Source organism: Sabethes cyaneus, chromosome 3, assembly GCF_943734655.1.
Source record: "Sabethes cyaneus chromosome 3, idSabCyanKW18_F2, whole genome shotgun sequence".
Lineage (NCBI taxonomy): Eukaryota > Metazoa > Arthropoda > Insecta > Diptera > Culicidae > Sabethes > Sabethes cyaneus.
In genome coordinates this window covers 84,853,879-84,877,411 of record NC_071355.1, presented here as the reverse complement: position 1 = coordinate 84,877,411, position 23,533 = coordinate 84,853,879, and the positions used below count along the sequence as shown (strand labels likewise).

At 37.5% G+C, this 23,533-nt stretch overlaps 1 protein-coding gene across 4 annotated transcripts; it reads left to right on the top strand.

Moving 5' to 3' along the window:
• The first annotated feature begins 319 nt into the window (after positions 1-319).
• LOC128739148 (TBC1 domain family member whacked) lies at positions 320-22,631 on the top strand. Of its 4 annotated transcripts, none has more exons than XM_053834560.1 (5): positions 320-623; positions 762-1,033; positions 18,858-19,237; positions 19,303-19,667; positions 20,409-22,631. In XM_053834560.1, the coding sequence occupies exons 3-5, from the start codon at positions 18,971-18,973 to the stop codon at positions 20,869-20,871; spliced, it is 1,095 nt and encodes a 364-aa protein (XP_053690535.1). In that variant the 5' UTR covers positions 320-623; positions 762-1,033; positions 18,858-18,970; the 3' UTR covers positions 20,872-22,631. The 4 variants fall into 4 exon arrangements, with proteins under 4 accessions (XP_053690535.1, XP_053690534.1, XP_053690537.1 ...); XM_053834559.1 differs by having other exon boundaries at positions 726-1,033; XM_053834562.1 differs by lacking the exon at positions 762-1,033.
• Positions 22,632-23,533: the final 902 nt, after the last annotated feature.

Here is a 23,533-nt window from a genome sequence, read left to right as displayed (position 1 = left end):
TTAATAAAATTCTAAATATTATCAAATTGCTATTGCAAATTCATTCAAATATCATTATCCTGTTAAGGAAAGTCGGACAACGTCGTAATTATTACCGTGATTTTTCCAGGTCGGGCAACGAAATGTATAGGGGCGTATGGTACAGCGTTTAGCGTTTATTCGCCAACATGGCAACACTGTAATCAAGATATTTTCGTTTTGCATCTCTCTTTTGCACCACACACGACACACGGTCGAATTCCGTGTCCATATCGAGAGCGCTGAGAGAGTTTCAGTAATCAGTTTTATTCGGGCTGTAGTTCGTGACTCGTGAGGTATGTAGTGATCGTAGTTTTATAATAAAATTGTGCGAAACCAAGTTAAAAACTGTTTTCAGTAGTTTTAAAATGAAAACAATTAAATGTTACGGTTGTTGCACAACAACTGTTTTCAGTTTTGCATATGCTTGAGTGTATTCAATGTGTTTTAGAAGTGAATTCGATTAGTAGCTTTCAATCTCACTCATAAATTACACAGTTGTTCGCCATTCATTCGTGACAGAGTGTAAGACGAGGATTCCAAGAAAATTAGTGAAAAACGCAGAATTAGTACCTCCAGCTGTAATTTTCACGATGCAGTGAAAGGTGATTTTTTACTTACGTACATAATATATGTTCAATATGAAAGCTTCAGCAGCGAAAATCTATAACAAAATTTAATCATTGCATTGTGATTGTGAGTAACAGCAAAAATGTAAATTGAACCAACTTTCTGCTACACAGAAACAGAAGTCCAATACAGTGTGCGAATGTGTGTAATATTAATGGAATGGAAAGTCAAAAGTGTATATTTACTAGCAAGCCGTGCCGTGGTAATTAAAAGTGGTTGCCGACTAAGAGAGACGAAGTAAAGCTGACATTTTTTTGTTGGACTTACTATTGCTGAAGTGTGCGTATGGGGTTACTCGCTACGAGGCAAAAAGATAACACTAACGTGAAACTTGCAATGATAATAAATATTACTGATAGGAGCTTGAGGTGTGCTTAATAGTTTGGTGAGTCTATTTATTGATGTGACGCATATAGAACTTACAAATGACGGAAATTGACAATTGCCACTGTTGAACTTTTTGAACTTATTACTTTATTATTGCACAGATGTCTAGGGTAACGACCCCAGAATTCGCCCCTTTTATCAGGTTTTTATGCTGTAAAATGAATAAATCGCCATATTATCATAAAATCAGCCCTGAACTCAGACAAGTAGGACTATATATTAATATTCTATCTATTTTGGCTATTAGGAATCGCGAAAATTGAAATTTGATAGCAAAAAAGCCAATTTTGTGCAGGAACCTCTAGTACCACATTTCGCCCATAGCGATCTAAAATTCGTCCCCCATGTGACCCAGATTTCGCCCACTTGTTATTTGTTGCAAATTTCCCAAATAACCTCAATTATTTTGTTAGAATTGTTGTTACTATTATTTAACTTTAAGATTATGTCTATCCAGTGCTTAATATGGCAATCAATTTGTATCAGGAATTCGTTAAATGTTAATCTAAATTGAAATAAACTGATCATCATCACCTCCTGATACCTGATTCAGTAAAACTAAAAAACACAGAGAAGGTGGGTTTTTACTAAATGTTTATTTTCATTGCAGTAAAATAAGGCTTTTGACACTCGTCAAAGATATTTAAAATGAATAGTGCTTTTTCTGGTCCTTTGTTGAATTCATTTTCACTATTGATATGTGGGCGAATAAATACAATTCAGTGCCTACAGAATGGTACCATGTTTATTTTAATAGTTTAAATAAACTTAATGATTACTTATATCATTGTTTAGTAATTTTTTGGGAAAGAGTAAATGTTTACTGTGAACAATAAAAAATTAGTTGAACTGGAAAATCTTGATATTCGGCTATATATATTGACTAATCGAAGGTGAGACTCGAGTCCACAACCTAACCTCTTCCCCAAGAAATAACTAAGCTTAACTGCTTAATATAGTCAATAAAAAGATGAAGAAAAAAAATTGTTTAGTAAATCACTGTCTGTAAATGAGTATGTCGGTTTACAGTATTAAATATTCCTGGTAACTGGTAAGCATACCCATCTTACCTACTCAACTAGGATATTTTTTGACATAACTTGGAATTCTTAACTAGCATTTTTGGTTAGACCGGGTTTGTAATGCTAAGCTATTAGAATTTTCATGATATTAGCTTAGCTTAGACTGATTGCACATATCAATGGTTGCACTCAGTGATTGACCAGAACCAGTGAAATTGCACAATGAATCAAATGAATGTGGTTGGGATTTACCGATCATTCTCATTGTGCAAAATTCAGTGATTCGACATAGTAATGATCAATAACTGCGCCGGCCACGTCCTTGCAATCAGGTGGGAACGGGGAAGGAATGTTAGTGTAATCTTTGCTGTTCTAGGGACCGTGTTAACCTCTGCATCCCTACAAAGATTACAGGAAGGAGTTTTGCTAGTAAGGTTGGGTTTGTTGGATCAGGATTCACCTTGATAAGTGATGCGATCGTTGCTTTTTTGTTTTTTTTTATAAAATGTAGAATTTTAGGTATGTTTTTCGTATATTCATTATTCATTCGATCGTATTTAATTTTTTCATTTATTATAGTTTTGAGAATATATTTGTTCCAATGAAAAGTTTGAATGAGTACTCACACTATTACTAAGTCTAAGCAGAGAGTTATATATTAGGTAAAAGTATTTATAGCAATTTAAACTCCAGACAGCCGGCTGTAGGGAGTGTTGCTAAATCGTGCATAACCGCGACAATGTCTCATCCCTGTAGATGGTGTATTTCATAGTATAGTACGAATAGTACGTTTAAACATAAATACTACTAACCGAAAGATGGTAGTGGGGTAAAATAAGTCAATATTTCGCTTCATTCATAACTCTCGGTAACATGGATGAAACTGGCTACTTATTACAATTTTAAACTAGTAGTTATTATTATCTTTATCACGCGATATAAGAAATATATTGAAGGAAATTATATGCTTCTAATAGTTGATGCGGTGTGGCGGCAAAAACCGCTTACGAAGTCTACAGATTAAAGTGAAAGTCTGATACCTAAGTGTACTCAGAACCGCACGACCATCCTGTACGTGTCGAAAAAGTTACCTATCGCGTCCCCAAACAGGCAAAATTCCATATATCTAGAGCTCTGAACAACATAAAAAACGAAACAACAGACAACACATAGTTTTCAGTTGACTGAGAAAATGTCAAATTATCCAAATTTGCTTAAAACACATTTGCACTAAACCTATTCACAGCTGAGAATTCACAGGTCTTCCAAAAATTAGAATTTTCATGATATTATCGAAATATTCTATTTTATCAACACGATTATTTCTTTGTTGTCTGCATTGCACATTAAATACTTTTCAAAGTTTTATTCATGACAGATTTATTCTCATGACAAGAAAAATTGTGATTTTTGAGAACATTATGCGCGTCTTATTAATTCGTGCGATTTTAATCTTATTATCAATTTCGATGTCGATTATTGCTAATTCAACAGTTCGTTCGGTAGAAACCCCATTAGCCCATGTTTAGCAGGTAATTCTTTTGTTAGATGAATTCAAATGAAGATATGATGTGCTTTCTGCATCAAAATATTATTTATTCTTTACTTTTTACTCACCATTTTGATAAACATAAATCAGCGAACAAACTAATCGATTGTGACTTGCATTTGCTTATGTGTGGCATATTTGCATATATTTGATAGATGAGGGCGAAAACTGGTTCACGCAGTAAGTTCGGCTAAGTATATACAGATTCGACCCGGGCGAATTTTGCAACTCATATGATTTACAATACCCAATTTTCGCCCAGTGCATTTATGTTCTATTTTCAGCAGAATTGCGATAAAATATCAAAATAAAAGCACAATTATGAAATTTGAAACAGATATAACCAAAATGATGTGAAAAAAGTGCAAAGAGATACGATTTTCCATTACTTTTCCTCAATTTTATTTTTCGTGCTCGTTCTTGAAAATGGAAAAATCGCGTCTTAAATACATTACCTATTTTTCAAACCACATTAAATCATTAAAATACATAAAACAACACAACGAATTCTATTTAAATAACTGAAAACTGAGTTAAAATGAATATAAATTAAACTAACAACTTATATTTCAACTATATATTGAGTTAAATCACGGGAATACCAGTGGGAGGGCGAATTCTGGGGTGGGGGCGAATTGTGGGGTTCTTACCCTATAATTCATTTTAATAAAACTAAATTAGGTACTCAGACCTCCAATTAAAACTTTCTTGTTTTAATTTTGAATTCTTATAATTAAATTTTATCCTTTTCGAGGTGTTGAATCCAGAACAGATAACTATTTTTGTGGGTTGTACAGATTTTTTACCAAAATATATGCTTTTAACATAAACTTTTGCTTTTTGCAAAACAAATGCTGAGAGAAATTAAATGCCAAAAATCTGTAACTATATCACTAATCAGTGTTTTTTGCCAATTATTTTTATTGTTTTGGCTCACTGAACACAGAAAAAATGTCGCCGAGGCGGAATTTTGATGTAGGACTAAGTCTTACGGCAAGGTTTGGCTGGATAGGGTGTCATTCCAAAAAATCTCTCGAAAAGTGGTCAGGTTTTAAACGCTAACGGTTTAGCGGTTTCCTGATCGATTTTCGATATTTTTGCACCAATCCATCGGAAAATCTTCTACGCATTGGCTCAAATGAAGAATGTCAATAATTCGTAAGTGTACACTATTGAAAAATTGAAAATAATGATACATGATAATAATGATTGCCCAACTAGAAATCCTAGTATTCTGATTGGTTAAAAAAGACGTAATCAAAGTTTAAACGTTACGTTACAAGCATTGACAAAAACTTCCCGTCCCAACAGGTCGAAGATTCTTTACGACGTTTAAACCTATACCAATTTGATATCTGTGCTTGGGAAATACGCCAGAGTGAAAAACCACCCCTCTTCTTCAGCCGATGTAATCGCTTGAATATTTAACCTAGTCCAAATTGATGTCCTTGAAGTAAACAGTTTTGTTAAAGTATAAGACCACCAACTTCTCTTCAACCGAGTTTATTTTTAAACATTGTATCTAGTCCAAATTGATGTCCTGAAAGTGAAACGTCATTGAAAAATCCTTTCCTTATGCCAGATTGTATCCAATGTAAACTGCAAGAATTTGTTCGGAACTGTCGTCTTACACGAAAACAGGGCAGAAGGGATATCTGTGCATGTGATGTAACGCAGCAATTCGCAAAACGAGAAAATTCAATGACTCTCTTATCCGAGAATAGTTTAAAACGTTTCATTTGCTGCATTGCGTCAATTAGTTGCCTGTAATTTTTTTCATAGTTTCAATAGTCAAGCATTACATTTAAATAAATTTCTTTCGAAGGACGATGATGGACAAAACAAGGCAGGAGGGATCCTTAGTGATGCCAATGTTTATTTGACCGTCAATTCAGTATAACGCAGTAAGGTATAAAACATTTTGCAAACAACTTTAACTTATATAGTAGCTTTCAATAATAAAAATGAATAAAACTATGCAACAAAATAATCGACTTGTAAAAATTAGGATTTCTCAACCAGCAGCACATCAAAGATTTTTTAGCATAACAATTTTTTGATATCATCAAAATAAGTGGACTCTCGGAAAAGTTAACTCTCTGAAAGGTTAATTGTTCAGAAAAGTAAGCGAATATCAGCTCTCATGCAACGCTGTAAAAAGGTAATTAGTTTGTCTTAACTTTTCTGGACGTTCGTCCACACACGTGTGTTTACTTTCTATTTTTATTTCTCATTTTTCGGTTTATTGTCGCCTTTTCACAGTTTCATACAGAGTCGCATCATAACTGGGATTAAATTAAACTCTTGTACCGGAGTTGCCACAATAGTGCAATACGGACACATAGTTACTTGAGGATTATTGATAACATATTGGAAAAGCGCAAACTCCGATTGAATTTTAAATGCAAAAAAGAAACAGCAAGAAACTAAAAATAAGCGCGAACATTATCAAAACGTAGTCGCAGCTATGAAAAAACAAAAGTAAAGTAGTGTAACCGTCTATTACCACAGAGAACAGATTAACAGGTTAGAAGAAAGTAATCGATTTTTTGTGTGTAAAATCTGCCGGTGGCGCCTTGCAGAAATATGTTTGCCAAACGCATAAAAAATATGCATGCGCCTTTACCAATATTACTTTGTGTTGGAGTTACATAGTAGCGACGGCAGCGACATCAAGTTTTAGTTTGCCAGTTACAGCTCGAGGGGTGCTCTATCGTAGAATTACTCGTTGATTACATAAAAACTTTCTACACACTTCTCGTCAGTTACCTGCTAGTCTGTTCTCTGTGCTATTACTTACTGGAAGGAACTAAGTATTATTTCATAAAGATCTTGCTACATTTTTCTTTGCATTACAACTTTCAAATACCTACATAAAAATGTGTATCCTATATTCCGAAATGCATTTTTCGCTTTTGTATTAATCATTTTCAATGATTTTTAGGACTACTCGGAAAAGTTAATCGACGCATTACTCAATCGATTAACTTTTCCGAGAGTCCACTGTACATATATATGTAAATAGTGTTTGCTAGGTGCTATGAAAAATAATCGAATTTTCTTAACCTGCACCTAGTCTCAACAAACCCTATATATGCTGTATGTAGTATGTATACATGAAGAATCGTATTATTAAATGCATGGATACATGCTACTATCGCTACACAGAGACTTACGTAGTCCTGCGTCCCCTATGCGATCGTGTCTTGTACACGACCCTTCTGATTTTTTAAATATTATTATCCTGAGCTCTGAAATTAAAAAAAACCTCTTTTTCTGTCTAACACTAAGTTTTTTCTTGTAAAACATGGAAATGTAACTAGGGTACATGATCCAATAGTTGTGGTAGTACCAATACGAAAATATTTTCGTCACCGTAGCATTTTAGATAAAACAATTACATTCATTATATAAAACAGGTTTTTAGAAGTATTGGTAGTTAGACCACACCATTTAAAATTAAAGCATTATTTGCTAAAATGCCAATTTTCCAAAATCCAACGCGCAGTTGGAGCGCACAACTATAGGCGCTCATCTATAGTTTTGCTACGATGTTTTTTCACTTAGCAACCTAGTAGAGTAGATGCTCCAGTAGTTGTGGTAGTACCTATAGTGGTGGAAACTCGAATTATTCCGTTATTTTTGCAGATTTTGGTGCCGAATGAATAAAACAGTTTGCTTTGCTTTTCCCGTTTAAATCGTATGGGAGCATTTGTTCTAACTCTTTCATTCGTATGACCTAATATGCCCATTTTGCAATGCATGGAATACTTGTAGGCAGGGATGCCAGATATACAGACAAATCTGTATTATACAGACCTTTCGTTTTTTGATACAGACATGTTTTTGACTACAGATTTTATACAGACATGCGATAAAAATTTCGCAAAATATAGTTTTACTTTTGTCAAGGTAAAAGTATACTTCGATTTTAACTCGCACTGAAACCTCAAAACAATATCTCGTAAGCGACTATCAATCCTCATAAGGAGAAAGACTTTCGTCACTGAACAAGCGCAGTGCCGATATTGTATCCGACCATCAGCTTGTTATCGCTGAAATAGGTACTCAACGACTGGAGGAGAAAGCTGGGTGTCGTTTCGATGTCTGCCGATTGGAAATCCCAAGGCGAAAAGGGTTTTTATCTAACAACTTGAATTCCGAGCCTAGGAACTGCTACCTGGTGGAACTGTCCAAGAGTAATGGACCAGCCTCAAAAATGCCCTCATTACGACCAGTGATGAAACCGTCGGCAAAGTGCGCAGCGGGCGGAGAAAGTGGATTTCGGATGAAACTCCGAGAAAGATCGATGAGTAGAGAAAGGCAAAAGCTGACATAGGCGAGGGCGAACCAAAGCGACTAAGACGGCTGTCCGCTAACGATATGCCGAACTGGAGAGGGTTGTTAAACGAGTTTGTATGTGGGGCAAGAGAGCCTGGACTGTCCCGAGTCGACGAAAGAGTTCGTCGTATTAACCGCGTCAACTCGAAGGCGTCATTACTGGATGAAATTGAAGCAGCCATAAAATGCTATAGAGCGTCAGAAATAAAGGCGACCTAACCGAATGCGGGCGTGGCATCACATTGCTCTGTATTACTCTCAAAGTGCTCTGTTAGGTAATCCTCTACCGGATCCAGGAGAAGATCAACGATACTCTCTGGCGGCAGCAAGCTGGATTCCGCACCAGCCGATCATGTATAAACCATATCAAAACGCTCCGCATTATGTTGGAGCAAATTCGCGAATTCCTAGACTCTTCTTCTAGTGTTCGTTGACTTCGAAAAAGCGTTTGGTCAACTCAACCACGAAAACATCTGGGGCGCACTTAGGCGTAGAGGAGTTCCAGATAAGCTGGTCCATCTCATCGAGGCTCAGTGCAAGGTTTAGCACACGTCTTATCCGACCCTATAAGGGTTACTGCTAGCGTGAGATATGGCTGCATTTTATCATCGCTTCTGTTTCTCATTGTTGGAGTAATTGACAATAGATCAAATCGAGAATTGCCTTGGAATCCTTGGAGCAACTAAATGACCTCGTCCTAGCCGACGACCTCGCACAACGCCGAAACGATATGCGGAGCAAGTTAGAGGTTTTCTACTCTACGAGAGTTCTCAGGCAGCAGGTCTCACAGTCAATGTTGCTAAAACTAAGTCTATGGTATTGAACACTGACAATCCCCTTAACTTCGCAGCAGCAGGACAAATTGAGCGGGCGGAAGCCTCAATATCTAGCCAGACAACGTCCGTTGGTGGTACCAAGACTGATATAGCAATACGGATCAGGAAGGCCAGAGTACACGCATAGCGATCACCAAGCTATATAGTACACGATTGAACGACGGATGGCATGGTCACGCTGGTTAAGGTCGCCTGGGAGGAGGTGGAAAGTAAAGGCCTTCGATAAAGACCTGTTCATTGAAGCACTCAGCGCAGAGAGCAACCGCTCAAACCTGAGTGCCCGTGAGCTGACCAACATCCTAATACAGGCATGTGGTACCACTATACACAGGACGGGACAGCCAACGAACCGTCGTCGCTCGGTATACTGGTGGAGCGACACCATTGTTCAGCTCCGCTCCAGATACCACAGAGAATGCAAGCGCAGTGGGCCCGGACCGATGCAGATACTGAAGCTCGGGGGGTCGAACTTAGAGCGGCCAGGCTGGCGCTCAACAAGGAGGTTAGGTGTAGCAAGAAATCCTGTTTTCAGGAGCTTTGCCGCGATGCGGACACAAACCGCTGGGGTGACGGGTGCATCCGCTCCGCAGGAAATTTGCCCCCAAAAGCTGAAAGTCATCGTGGAAGGGCTCTTTCCGCAACACGATCCAGTTTAGTGGCCTCCGACCCCATACAGTCAATCGAATGATGTCTTCATTCCGGTCACGAATGAGGAACTCATCGTAATTGCCAGGGGTTTAAAAACGAAGAAAGCGCCCGGTCCTGACGGGATTGCAAACGAGGCACTCAAAACGGCGATCCAAGCATATCCCGATATGTTTAGTGAGACGCTTCAAAACTGCCTAGAGGTATGCGAATTTCCAGACAAATGGAAAGTCCAAAGATTGGTACTGCTGCCGAAGCCGGGGAAACCAGCGGGTGATCACTCGTCGTACAAGCCAATTAGCCTATTGGACACGTTAGGCAAATAGCTAGAATGGGTAACCCTAAACAGGTTGACGCCTGTGGCGGAGAGCGATGTCGGGCTGGCAATCTCGCAGTTTGGCTTCCGTAAGGGGAAGTCCACTGTAGACGCCAGACGCCAGACGGGGAAGTCCGTGGTAGAGAGGGCCGAGAAGCCTATGAGACGGAAAAGACGAGGCGACAGGCATTGTGCCATAGTCACAATCGATGTCAAAAACGTCTTTAACAGCGCTAGCTAGGGTGCAACCGCGCTAGCGCTGCATAGGATGAGGGTACCGGATCATCTATGCAGGTGGCTTAAAAGTTACTTCGAGAACCGGATGTCCAAACAGTGTTCGGAGAGTTTCTAGAAGAGATGGAAATGCTGGCATCAGACGCTATAAGCATAATAGAGGGCTAGATGGCTGGCGTCAATCTACGATTGGCCGGGAGGGGTTCAGGAAACGGGTAGCAGGAGAGTTTTTAGTACGTAGGCGCATGTTGGCACCTTGTAAATCTTATTCGGCACCGTGGAGGTGCTGCTGTGATTTTCTCCCTGCATAAACAATATAAGAAAGAGGTGCTTTTGCAGCAGAGAAGCAGAGAACCGCTCGATTGGAATCCGCAAGGACAGCGTAAAAGTGGCAGACTCATGTGCTCATGGCGACGTAGCATAGTCAACGGCATCCAGGCTGTAGACGAGAACCTGTGCTGGCGATAGGTTAAAGCCATGGCGGGTAATCGTCGTCTGATTTCATCTCTTTGCTCTGCCGGACCGGCGGACAAGGACACATAAATAAGTAAGTTCTATTTAGTAAATGTTTCAATGAAGTTCTCTTGCGTTTCAAAATTCTTAGAGTTGGTTTTCTCAAACAAATCTGCAACTTTTCCAAAATCTGATTTTATGCAAAAGAGCCGCATTAAAGCAAAACAACCTAATCTAATGGATTGACAGATATTGCGCAGCGGGTGGTGGGTTTTCAATGGACCACAGACTTATACAGACTTTTACAAATTATTATACAGACCTGTCAAAAAAATATCTGGCATCCCTGCTTGTAGGCCATATAACTATCTATCTTCAAAAAAAAAATTTCATCAATATTTGAGATGGACGTTTTTAGAAAATCGATTTTTAGTTTTTAAAATGCTCTTTTTTCAGCGTAGAAATTAATTTTTATTTGTTTCGGTATTTTTTTTATGAAGTTGAGAAGATTTTCTAAAAGCTACCCGTAGATCTTTTTTTGATATTTTTTTGAAACGATGGTTCTACAATCGATGAAGGGACGGTAGGGGAAACAAATGAAATTCTTGGTGAAGAAGGGGGAAGAGCGGAAAGGTGAGGAGAGGGGGGGTATATTATTTTTGAAACATTAGAAGAAAGTAATGAAACAAAGGAGTAAATAGTATCTCCAGGGCGAGCAAAGCCATGAAAGGGAAAGAGCGGAAAAATAGTCTTTGAACCAACGCTTACTAAATTTGAATAACGTTCCTCTTTACCTAAGCTGGAGGATCCACGGATCGAACCAAGCTTTAATTAGAGCTAGAAATACTCAGAGTAAGAGATACGCGGATACTAAAGCCAAAGATTTGGCATCAGTTGTACAAAAACTGCCAGCACTTGCTGTGGAGCAAAATGCTGTAGCAGTATGACTTGATTGTTTTCAGCACGATCCGCTTCTGTTTTGTTTACAATAGAGTGATATATCTTTCAACTTAATCAATGTGAAGTGTATTGCAAAGCTTCATACACACTGTGTCTGATTATATTTAAGCATATTTCATAACTATTTCAATACTTGTTAATCAAGCATTTAAGCGAACAGTATGCGTGTTCGATCAGCTTCCTATTGACAATTTTCGCTGCTCGATTGATTCCCAAGATGGCATATCTCTCATGCTCGAGTATTTGTAGAGGGAGCCAATAATAACGAGACCTGAAACCATATCTTCCTCCAGGCCCTGTGATTCGCAATTATTGGCGAACCTTTGAACCACAGCGGTGGGTAAAAAGGTAACTCTACAACCCCCTTATTAATCGTTCCAACTACTTTGAACTCCATCAACATTGGCGGGTTAAGACATTTTTAGACACAAATTTAGCCTCTTCCCCCGTCTATTGTTAACATCCACCGAATGAGAAGCACAAGCTAAATGCTGGTTCATGCATTTAATTATGGTAGTGGCTAACACCGAGTTTTTGGCGTACTTTCAGCGTTCAGAGACGTAAACAACAAGACCTACTGTTACTTTTTAGCTGCGCAGAATTTGAGAGCTTAACGGTACCAAATTTGTTATTTATAAAATATTATTTTTTTGTAAGCGTCTGAAGTATTTTCTATCGTGGTAATAAAATCTATTCTAATATTATGATTATTTACAACTCTGCCAAAAACAGCATGACAGTTGGTCGGTGTTAAGTCAGACCGAACCAACAAAACTCTGATTTCGAGAAAAACGCGTTCAAAGTTTGCTGCTCTGTATGGTTTATAGTTACCAATCGTTCGAAATTATCTCATAACTCTAGCTGTTGGCAACATTTATGTAGTCTGATTAGAGTAAAATTTAGCTTAGAAAATTCTTGATCGTTTACTGTCATTAACTCATTTTTTTAAATTTTGCTGCTTGGTTCGATCTGATTTAACACCGACCAATTTTCATTTTAGTTTAGACAATTATCATCAATCATTTTAGTTTTTTTAGTGCTATCTGTACGATATCCACGTTTAAAAAGCAGTGTCTCGCTCTTCAACAAATTCCTATATCCTATTTTATCTTATTAAAAATGTTTGCAAAATTCCTTCACGATAAATTGAGTGTTAATTCGTTGTTGTTTGAACCCCCAAACTAATAAACAAGTGTTATCTAGCCGAGCGTCCCAAACTGATGGAAAGTTGTTTCACACGGGAGAATTCCCGGTGAGCCGATATTCAAAGTAACATTAAGATCTAAATGACTAGTGGAATACAGAGCCAATTATGAAATAGTCCATCATATTCTCGCCCACTTACTGCGCTTGCTTCGAAGATAATTAATTGACTTCTTTGATCTCCGGCTGAGAAGAGCTGACGTGTCTATGTTTGTCGTTATTGTCTTCGTCACTATTCTGTCAATGTACAAAAGTAAAACAACATTATATTATCCAACCTTTTTGATTACTGGTTTTACCTGAACCAAAACTCTTGGTAATTTTATAGCTATGCGAGACACTCTAATATTATGTGCAATCAGTTTTTGTAGACACACTCAATTGAACAAATCGCTTCATATAATTATATCACCGTAATCCTTAGGTATATAACCGAAAATTCATTTAGGCTTATACAAATTTGGAAAAAAGTTTATGTCGCCCCCCCCCTTCAAAAATTTTCGAATGTGATGGGGCAAAAAAATAATGTGATATATTATTATGGTGCATTCTTTGGTGATAAAAACACAGATTTTTTACACTTCAGCGAGTTTACATCCCTGAATTATCCAATATAAGCAAAGTTAAAGCAGTTAAGGCCTAAACAAAATACTGCGTCAACCCATTCGTCAGCGTCAATTTGACAGCATGCATGCGTGCAGAAAGGATGTCACTGAATTGAAACTTGAAATTTTCGAAATGGTTTGCATCCTTTATATACAAAGGTAAACACGTTATTGTTGGAGAACAAGCATCAGCTGAGGAATAGCCTGCTATTCATGACTAAAAGGTTGACCAAGAAACAAGCGGTTTCAAGCGTGAATAGTTTCAGAGATATGTTTCCTTTAAACATGTCGGTAGGACAGCATATGCGTTCTAACTAAAAAAGTTTTAGGGCCTAAACTCCCATTTTCACACTATGATTAAATTACGATACTATTTCGTGGTTACCGAGGTCTGAACTAGTAAGTGACACGGATTTGGATTATTCAAAAAAACTAGGTAATTAACCGATTGACACGCAAGTTCAAAGCAAAATTCAAATGAAGTATATGTTTGTGGCTCCCTAAGGTGATCCTGTGGCACTCCACTATTACCAAACTGGTTTATTTCTACCAAGATGCTTACTTTATGTGCTTGGGTCGAAAAATTTTGAAGCTTGGTTTGGTCTGAACTAAAATTCAAGTACACACTGTACAAAGTTTTGGTATTAAATTTTAATAGAATGGAAGAATAAATACTGTTTTCTTCTTTTTTGTTTAGTTATTGAAGGTTTGACGTTATTATTTTTTCCTTGACCCCACCCCCCTCCCCCCCTTCGAAAATATTTTGAGACCCGGACATAAACTTTTTTTTCAATTTTGCATAAGCCTTATTTACTTATTCACACCTTTGTAAATCATTTTTGAGTTAAATTTTCTTACAACAACGGGAAAATGTAAGAGCTACTTCAAGCTAACTGATTATCCTGCTAAATTACAGTTTGCACACACGTCACACAAAGCTTTATTAGATTGAGAGAATCCATCTGTACAAACGCCCTCAATTGAAATAATTTTTTTTATAGTCACATTTATCAAGAATCCTTTCAAAGGTGTAGGCTAAGCAGAACAAATGGATCTATAGATAAGGTCTCCCATTTTTTATCCTCTTTTACAATATGCCAAAAAAGTGATAGTCTTTGTTTTTAAAAATATGGTGTATGCAACTAATAATCAATTAAATTATTCAGGGGTTTTAAATATTTGAATTCTACCAGTGCAAAAGACGAATGGAATCTGAGACTTTGGCAAAATAAATCAAGTTAATGATTCCGTAAGAAGAGGACTAAATATAAATAAATATGAGTATCACATTTCTACGCTATGAATTTTTAAAACAAATTGTTTTGATATTTGATGCGCTATCTATTAGTAGCAAACATGTATAAGTCATATACATGTATATTCATTGACGCGTGAAAACCCATATCCATATCTAAATGCAAAATATTCTCTAAGTGTATGAACCAATAACCACAAGTGACGCCAGCTACTACTTTAGCCTGCATTTGCATTGATATATGCAGTTTTAATTTGAACTTGTCGACCAACGTGTTTCGATTTGGTAGTCTAGCATGGGTTACTCTGAGCATTTACTTGATCAGTTCGGTATCTTCATGATGAAAGTCTGTTAACAGAAGTAAAAATTAAATCCCGGAAACATAGCTTCAATAATAAGAAAAACGAGAATCCAAATGTTCACGAATGTATTGAAAACAGAAATAAACGAACCGTAAGAACTCCGCCTATAAGCACGTATCGACCGGATACTTGCGTTCCGATTATTCAACTCATAAAACACAGCTAGGTCTTGGCTGCGGTACGCGGGTGTGAGATACAGCATCTTTCCATGAGCGTACACATTGCGGTAAACAAAATGTAAATTGCAACAACCAACTGACGGAACGAACAGAGAAAAATGGGGCGGATTGCTGCGGCCGGTGGCGACTATCAATGAAACGAAAAGAAAGCAGACGGCCAACGGGAAATTTGCCTCTACTTGTTCCGATTCACCGTTCGGTATAGTGTGTTTTGGGAAATTTGTTTCCAATTTTCTCAATTAACACCTTTGCATTCTGACGCATTAATGCAAACACACCCCTAGGATGACAACGGCTTCGCTATAGATATAGGTAAATAAACAAATTCGATCCATAGAATGTGTAAAAATCAATGATCGTTAGGTTTAAAACGTAAACACTCGTTGCTTTATATTTAATGTTCTCTGTCTATATTCAAGTGCTTGGAATTGTAACAATCTGCACCTCCACGGTTCTACAAGTGAAACGGAATTCTCGACTTTTAATTGAAAACTCCATGTGTCTTGAGTTTCTTAGTGATTACATGTTTTTAATCTCGAATGTCTATTTTTACAAACGTATAACTGTTATTATAACTTGAATCACTAATCTAATCTAATATCATACTAACTCAGCCAGTTCTTGAAAGTATGCTGGAAAATGACAATTGCATAAATCTTTCTTTTTTCTTGTCAAGGGCCAGGCCAACTGCACAATATGTACCAGAGAGAGAATTCCAAGGAGTCAAGTGGATTCAGCAGTTATGATACCTAATTCCATTCAACTCCTAAAAATAAAAGAGGGGAAGGAATAAAGTGTAGACCTCCCGTACCAAACACCCTCGCCATATACATAGATTAGATAATGAAAATTTACAGTCGTTGAGAGTATCTTTGCTATTAAAGATCAAGTGATACCACGGATCTTCGAAGATGAACTAATGAGCAATTCCAGCGCAAAATGCTGAAAGAAGGCAATTTTTGACTCGACTATTTTTGATTGAAATGAAATTTTCCTATGTTGGATACCACGCAAGAATTTATTTTCCACTAAACTTGATTTTACACGTCAAAGTAATTTCAAAAAGTAACTTCGTATTTAGAAATGAGATAACTTTTTTTAAAATCATATCTTGAAAACTATTTATTTGATTAAAATGACCTATCTCAGTACAGGACAGGAATGATTCAGTTTGATGACTATCTGAGGAGCATACCGATAAAATAGGTTGACTACCGCTACAAAGCTGTTAGAGTCAATAGGATCGTAGCACTGACCCCGCACTGTCCTGTATTCTAACAGTTGGTTGCGAAGTCTGTCGTATAAAAACAGAAGGTCAAATTTCGATAACGGAATTGGCACCCAGGCTTTTTACCGCTACAAATACGCAATGACTACTGGGAATAATACGAACGAGTGCTAGGCCTCCATTATATCATATCTGCTCTGTTTTTCGAAAAGTCCTGCCAGTTTTTCAATAGTCCTAAGCGGTAATATTAATATTGCTCTTGAATAATATTCCGCACAAAAATTCGGAAATTTCAAAATCATGATAAAAATCATAAATTGTCAAGTATCTCAATACCTCAATACCCAATACCCTACTCAATAACGATAAAGCACAGAAATGCAGTGCAGAATACAGCATACACCCGGGCAACATTACAATAGATCAATAATGTTGTGGTCAAAGTGATAAGCTCATACAAAAAAAAAAAAATCTCAATACCTGCCTCTCCGATTTCATTTGCCTAATTTTTTAAAGACAGCATAAATTATACCCTAAAATCTGGTGAAGAGCTATCGATAGACATTCTTTCGGATTTTTTTATAAATTTGGAAGTTCGACAAATTTTTCAAAAATGTCCAAATTTTACTTTTTTTTGTAAAACTCCAACCAAATTAAATTCTACGCATCATTTTGAACAAATTTTCACATAAAAACTTTTTTCTTAAACCCAGCCGTTCTCGAGTTATTGCAAATTTAAATGTTTCTTAAATAATCGGCACTGCATATTCAGGCATGGAATCTTCCGGAACTATCCAACTATTTTTAAACTCTTTTACTTATCCCGGTGCGGTGTCTCTCAGGATTTGATCTCCAATTTCTCGACCGTCCTACACTTTCCAGATCATGCTCCACTTAGTCTAACCATCGAGCACACTGCGCACCCTCGTGCCAGCTCGTGGTTTATAAACGGGCAATGCCTACAAGTTCCCGTCGAACATTGTCCACGTTTCGTGCCCGTAGGGGACTATCGGTCTTATTACCGTTTCATACATGGTGATGGTACATTTGGAACGGGGGTGAAGCTTACCAGACATTAGGGAGACCCGAGGGTCTCCATCTTGTATTTTACAATGATGTAAAACTTTCCATTTACGGCCTTTACCTATTCCTCTGTCATCACGTAGATGCATTTTATGCGTTATATTATTCTGAAGTCTAAACGCGGTACCTTATACTATCGCAAGATGATTGGATCGAAAGAGTCAATGATTTTTTTTTCAAATTATACAAGCTATTATGCAAGCACAAACAAGCAGCTATATATTACTTACATGCAACAGTTAATAGCCGACGAGGTTTATGATTTAGTAATCTGTTCAAAAAGTGTTTTTTCTGTGTGTGACCAATATTATGATATAGGGGTGGTAGGGGCAATATGGGCCACCTAAGCAAAACGCGTCATAAAACATGTAGCGCGTAATCAAAATTCTGGTAATTGCCATAAACTTACGATTTGATATGTCTATGATAAATTAACAATGTTAGAATATTGATTAACTATGAACAGCCATCAAATTTGAATGTTTAAAAAATGATACTTTTTGCTTCGTTCAAAAACCATAGGGGGCATAATGGGCCACTATACGGGGCAATATGGGCACTTTAGTTGAAGTTACCATTTTAGCCAGTTTTTACTAGAGAATAACATAAAAGATTAAATCAATACAAAGAAAAGCGAAATGGTGACTATTTTCATTTCATTTAGCGGTTGTTTTATGATTGTTTTTATTTACCGATTTTTTTTCAGTTGAACAACATAGGCAACATGGCGGATAAGTGGCAGGTAGATGAAAGACACCACTTTTGCTCTGTAACCGCTATTTTCGGGTTGATTGTTACGTGCAATCACGCAGCATTATGCTTGGCTGTGTCATTTTAATGTTTATATTACTTTCCAGCGTTTATTGTTTATGTACAAACACATTGCCAGGTATGCTCATTATGCCCCTTACAGCTATGTTAATCAAAAATAATTATAATAATGCGATAACACAAAAAAATATCTCAATTATACAAAGCGATTGTTCATATACGGTAATAGTAACCATATATAGAGTAGAGAAGTCCAGAGCACGCAACAAATAGCTATAGAGCTTATTTTGTGGGTTGCAATTCTTATAGCATTTTTACAATCCTGAGTCGGCTCGAGTTTTTTCTCAATATCTCAGACATGTCAACGAATTTGGATGCAGTTTTTGTTGAAATGCTTATTAAGAACATTATCAACAAGTTCATTAATCAAATTAGCGAAATTGACTGTCCAATATGCCCAAACGAACGGTGGCCCATTTTGCCCCGTATGCTCATTATGCCCCTATTACCCCTACTGTGTTATTAAAGGGAAAATACACAACGTAGCATTTAATAAATCAGATAAGAATACGTAATTGCTGATTCTAATACGATTCCAGCTTTCCTTGGCGAATATTTTATTAGAAAAATAATGACCTAGTACATGACAAAACGCAAATGTAAAATCTTATAATATAAACGAGTTCATGGAATTCGGCGTAATGGATTTATTTTGCATCACATCACTTTTGAGTCGCATGAAAAATTTATTTAGTGAGAAAATATTCTATTCTCTTTCAGAAAACCAGCAGTACCAGAATCTCAAAGCAACAAACGTACACTACACTCAAGTCATCTCCAACAAAATCAGGTGATTGCATTTATTTTTCGGGGGTGTATAAGCTCACCCCAAAATGGCCACTTCGCCAACGTCGACCAACACGTCGAACTCCGTGTCATTACATCGGCAATCAAGCAAAAATGCGGATTCGATTTCGCTCTGCTCGACCACTAGTGCCTTCTCGACGTGTCCAGATCGCCACGGATTCTATGGCGGCAGCCAGTTCTCCGAAAAGCCAGCCAAAGAAACGCTTACTAGGGAGCAGATTGTAGCCCGAGAGAAGAAATGGCTGCACATGACCAATCACTGGCAAGAATATATGAACAAAAACTACAAGAAGGTAGGAATCGGAGAGAACTGTGGGAGTATTTTATTCATATACACAATTTATGTTATTGTTTTCAGCTCCGTGAGCGATGTCGCAAAGGTATTCCTCAAGCTGTACGTCCTAGGGCTTGGTTCTACCTCACCGGTGCCTATCAGTTGCATAGCAAATATCCTAATAGATATGAGGAACTGCTTCAGCAACCGGGTAATCCTCAAATCATAGAAGAGATCAAAAAGGATCAGCACCGACAGTTTCCACATCATGAAATGTTCATCGACGAGGAGAAACCCGGCCAAAGGGAATTGTTCAATGTACTGAAGGCATATTCGATACACAATCCCAAAGTAGGTTACTGCCAGGCTCAAGCCCCGATAGCCGCTTTCCTACTAATGCATTTGCCAAGCGAGCAAGCCTTTTGGTGCTTTGTTACCATTTGCGATAAGTGAGTATAATCATTATGATTTGCAGATTTCTCAACAATGCCGGATGAATTAGACGCATTTGTTCTTTCAATGTTTTAGTGGCTCTCATCTTCAAAATTATTTTTGTTTGCATATCTACTCATACACCAATTATGAGGAATTTCTCACATGCTTTTGGCGCTTATATACTAATATGAACAGTCTTTTATGGTGTTCTATATAAGCAAACAATTTATCGCGACTAAACGTGACTTGATTAAGGCACTATCCATTGTTTGTTCTAGAGAATGGAGTGATTTCTTCTAATTTGCATATAACCGCAAAGCATCAAAGCAATCACTATAGTTGACCAATTATCAACCCCTTGGCTTGTTTTCAGTATTGTCACCACTGTCTTCCTTTCATATAGAATACAACTTTAGCGTCAAGGTGATTCACCTTCATATATTAGTTACACACATATGTTTACTACCGTTCTGCCATTCTCTTTAGCCACGTTTGGTGCGTGTTTTTGTTCCGAAAATCCTAATGGACTTTATTGAATACTTAAGACTTGATGACAATGGCTGAATTTAATGATTGCTAGTCGGCGAAGCTAGCTAACTTAGAAGCTTTTTAAATTCACTAGGAAGAGCAATGTTCACTAGCTAACTAAAACGAAAACTTAATGGATACTTTCATCCTTAGCAATAACTTACCATTTAGCATCTCTTAATAATCTCTCTACTGGCAAACGAATCACTTATACATGTTTTTTTCAGATACCTTAAAGACTACTTTACGCCGGGTTTGGAAATGCTGCAACGCGATGCCGGCATGCTGAATGGGCTTCTGAAAAAAACCTCTCCTTCGGTATACCGACATCTTCAAAAGCACAAGGTTGATCCGTTACTCTATATGACGGACTGGTTCTTGTGTGCCATGACCCGCACGCTCCCTTGGGATACGCTACTGCGGGTGTGGGACTGCTTCCTGTGCGAGGGCATAAAAATTTTGTTCAAAGTTGCCTTGGTCATACTCGGCGCTAGCCTCAATTCCCACAAGGTCCGTAAGCAGGCTAATGGATTATGTGAGACGCTAGCGGTGCTGCGTGCGCCACCGAAAAAGTACATTGAGGCGGACTTTGTAATGCACCATATTTTTCGACTGAACATTACCGTGGAAGATTTCATTCATGAACACAAGAAGCAAGAGTTGTTGCACCGAAAGGCAAAGGTATCATAGAATCGGGCAGCTACTAAAACTCTGGTGGATCCTTCAATCGATGCCCATCGTCGGTGATAGTGGTAGTGAATTAACAGAGGAAGTCCTCCACTCTAGTCTTTGCTTGGTTGAAGGATCGTTTAAATTACATTTTGTAACGGAGTATTGTTTGAATACTTTGCAATTAGTTATGACATCTTGAAAAAAAATTGAAAACAACACTTGCAGAATATTATCGTCATACCCGGAAAAATTTGGCTTTGTATGAATACAGAAATATGCACTCGATTCAGCATTGGACAACAAGAATAAAAGGTAAAAACTACCTATGTCATTTGTAACACTGTTCTTGTTCAACAAGCGATCAATTTAATCGATTAACTTGGATTATTTTGTTTTAATAGACTCATTATTTAAAAGACTCATATTCGTCACTGCAGGTTCAGATCATTAATTTTTTCATTTCCTCAATGAAAATTTATGGTTTTGAATATTACGTACTGCTCATTGGTAACATCCTTTAAAAGTTGAGATTTACATTATTTTTCAAATTCATTTCTTTAGAAATCTTCCAATGAAATGAGCATTCTGTACTGTACTATGACTACTATTGAAAATACATTAAGCATTAGCAACTTTTGATCCAAAGTTGTATCAATGTCTATATTTAACGGTTTTATCTTTAAAAACTGGATCTCCTCTAAAATGCACTCGTTCTAAGTACAGCAATGCTATCTTTGCTATTTCGATTGCATGAACCTGAACGCATTCTAAAGGCAAGAACTCCTAAAGAAATCTATTTATAAGCATTAAAAAACTAATCAATCGAGCCAGCCCTGCTGATGCAAAACCGTGGTACATGGCTAGCATTTTGGGAGCGTCTAGCAAAAGAAATAAAAGTACAATTTTTATCACATACTAATCGTACCGAAACAGAGAGTATATCCGAAAAAGTATAGAAACTATATCCACTATACGAAATGTTGCTACATCCACACTGGATACTTTAGATAAGTGCGTAAATTTTACTTCTCGTTTACGAACCAGTTCCATTCCGAAAGTCTTTTAATATTAGTGCGTGAGAAACCAACTAATTAACGCATAATAAATCGTTCAAGTTCAAATCAATAGCGTTCATGGGTAGACCATCCTCTATCGAGGCAGAAGATTGATGCACACAGAGCGCATGTGAGGCAGCTACTAACAGTTAAAAAGGGAAAGACGGATCGATGAAACAAAAAAAATCGTTGCTTGATTTAACAACTGTATTGAATCGGTTTGGGTGGTGTTTAAGATGACTAAAACTTTGTTTTTTGTCACCATCGTTCCAATTACCGTACTCATCCCTACGTAATTAGTATTAAATTAAAACACTGGCTAAATTGGATTCGCGAGAATCCGAAACAGAAAAATTGTAAAGTCAGTTCCGTCTTATTAGAAAAAATTAAGGCGAGTTTGTCAATCAGTTCAATGTTATCGTTAAAGAAAATTCTTTATAACATTTTGTTGTGTGCAATTTTGTTTTCTTTCGTCGAAAGTAAAACCGGCATAAGATTTTTTTATTATAATGTATATATTTTTTATATTCGATTTTGTCTCCTAGAGGAAAAGTAGTTCAAATCGTGAGAGTAGAAACAATACGTTATCAATCCGGTATTGTTTTAGTGGATAAGAAAACAAACGTATGAAAATTCAAAGCAGTACTGTTAGTCAATACTTCAATGTTATACACAATTTATATATTGTACCTTCTATTTCGAGTATTTATTAATCCTGAGAAACATATCTATATTAAAATAAATTTTGTGTGAACAAATTACATCTTCGTTATTTCAGTATATAATTTCGCAAACATTTGATTCGACCCCGGCCAGGAGCATAGTGGATTTAAAGCTTTATTTTGGTATAGGTAACTAACATTGAATGAAGTCCCTACGATAAAACTGAACCTTGTCGTGGTGTAGGGCTTTTTGACTAATCAGTAAATGAACAGCGGTCACGTTTACTTCTGAATGTGGGTATATATCAATATACTTTTGTGATTTCAAGTGGGACTCGGGGTAAAAATTTACCAAATGTGATTGTTGCGTTGTTCAGAAAGTGCTTTTATTCCGTTTAAGAATAAGGCCAGTATGGGGATCTCTGACAATAGATTAAGTTTTCTGGGATTCATCCCTATTTATCACAACTGTCACAAATATCTCCGAAAAATGTCGGATTGATTGAGTTGGTCGGGGGCTTAGGGTTAGTAAGGGGATGTAACCGGGATACCAGATCCGATTGGATGCCGAAGAACCACTCTGTAATAATTACGGGTAATAGCACTTCTTAGGTAGCAGATGGGAAAATTAGGTCAATTCGTGTCGCGTGTTCGAGTTTCGGCTAGGCGGTGCTGCTCGATAGAGTAGGATTTTTGCACTGGCCCCGTGGCTGTCCTGAGCTCTGATGGCCGCCCGCGGGCTCTGTCGATGGGAAGGGGTCGAGTCTTAAAGAGACGCTTAAGCCCAGAGCTTTACAGCACTTTGGTCTCGAGGGTTGGAAGGCGAGCGAGTCTCTATATTTTGAAGCTTCTGTCGACTACCGCGAACGTCCAGCTTGTGCTGCGCTCAATTTACTTTGTATCGTGGGAATACACTGTGTATACTAAGGGGACGAAAGATTTAATTTGCCCTGATAAGTTGAT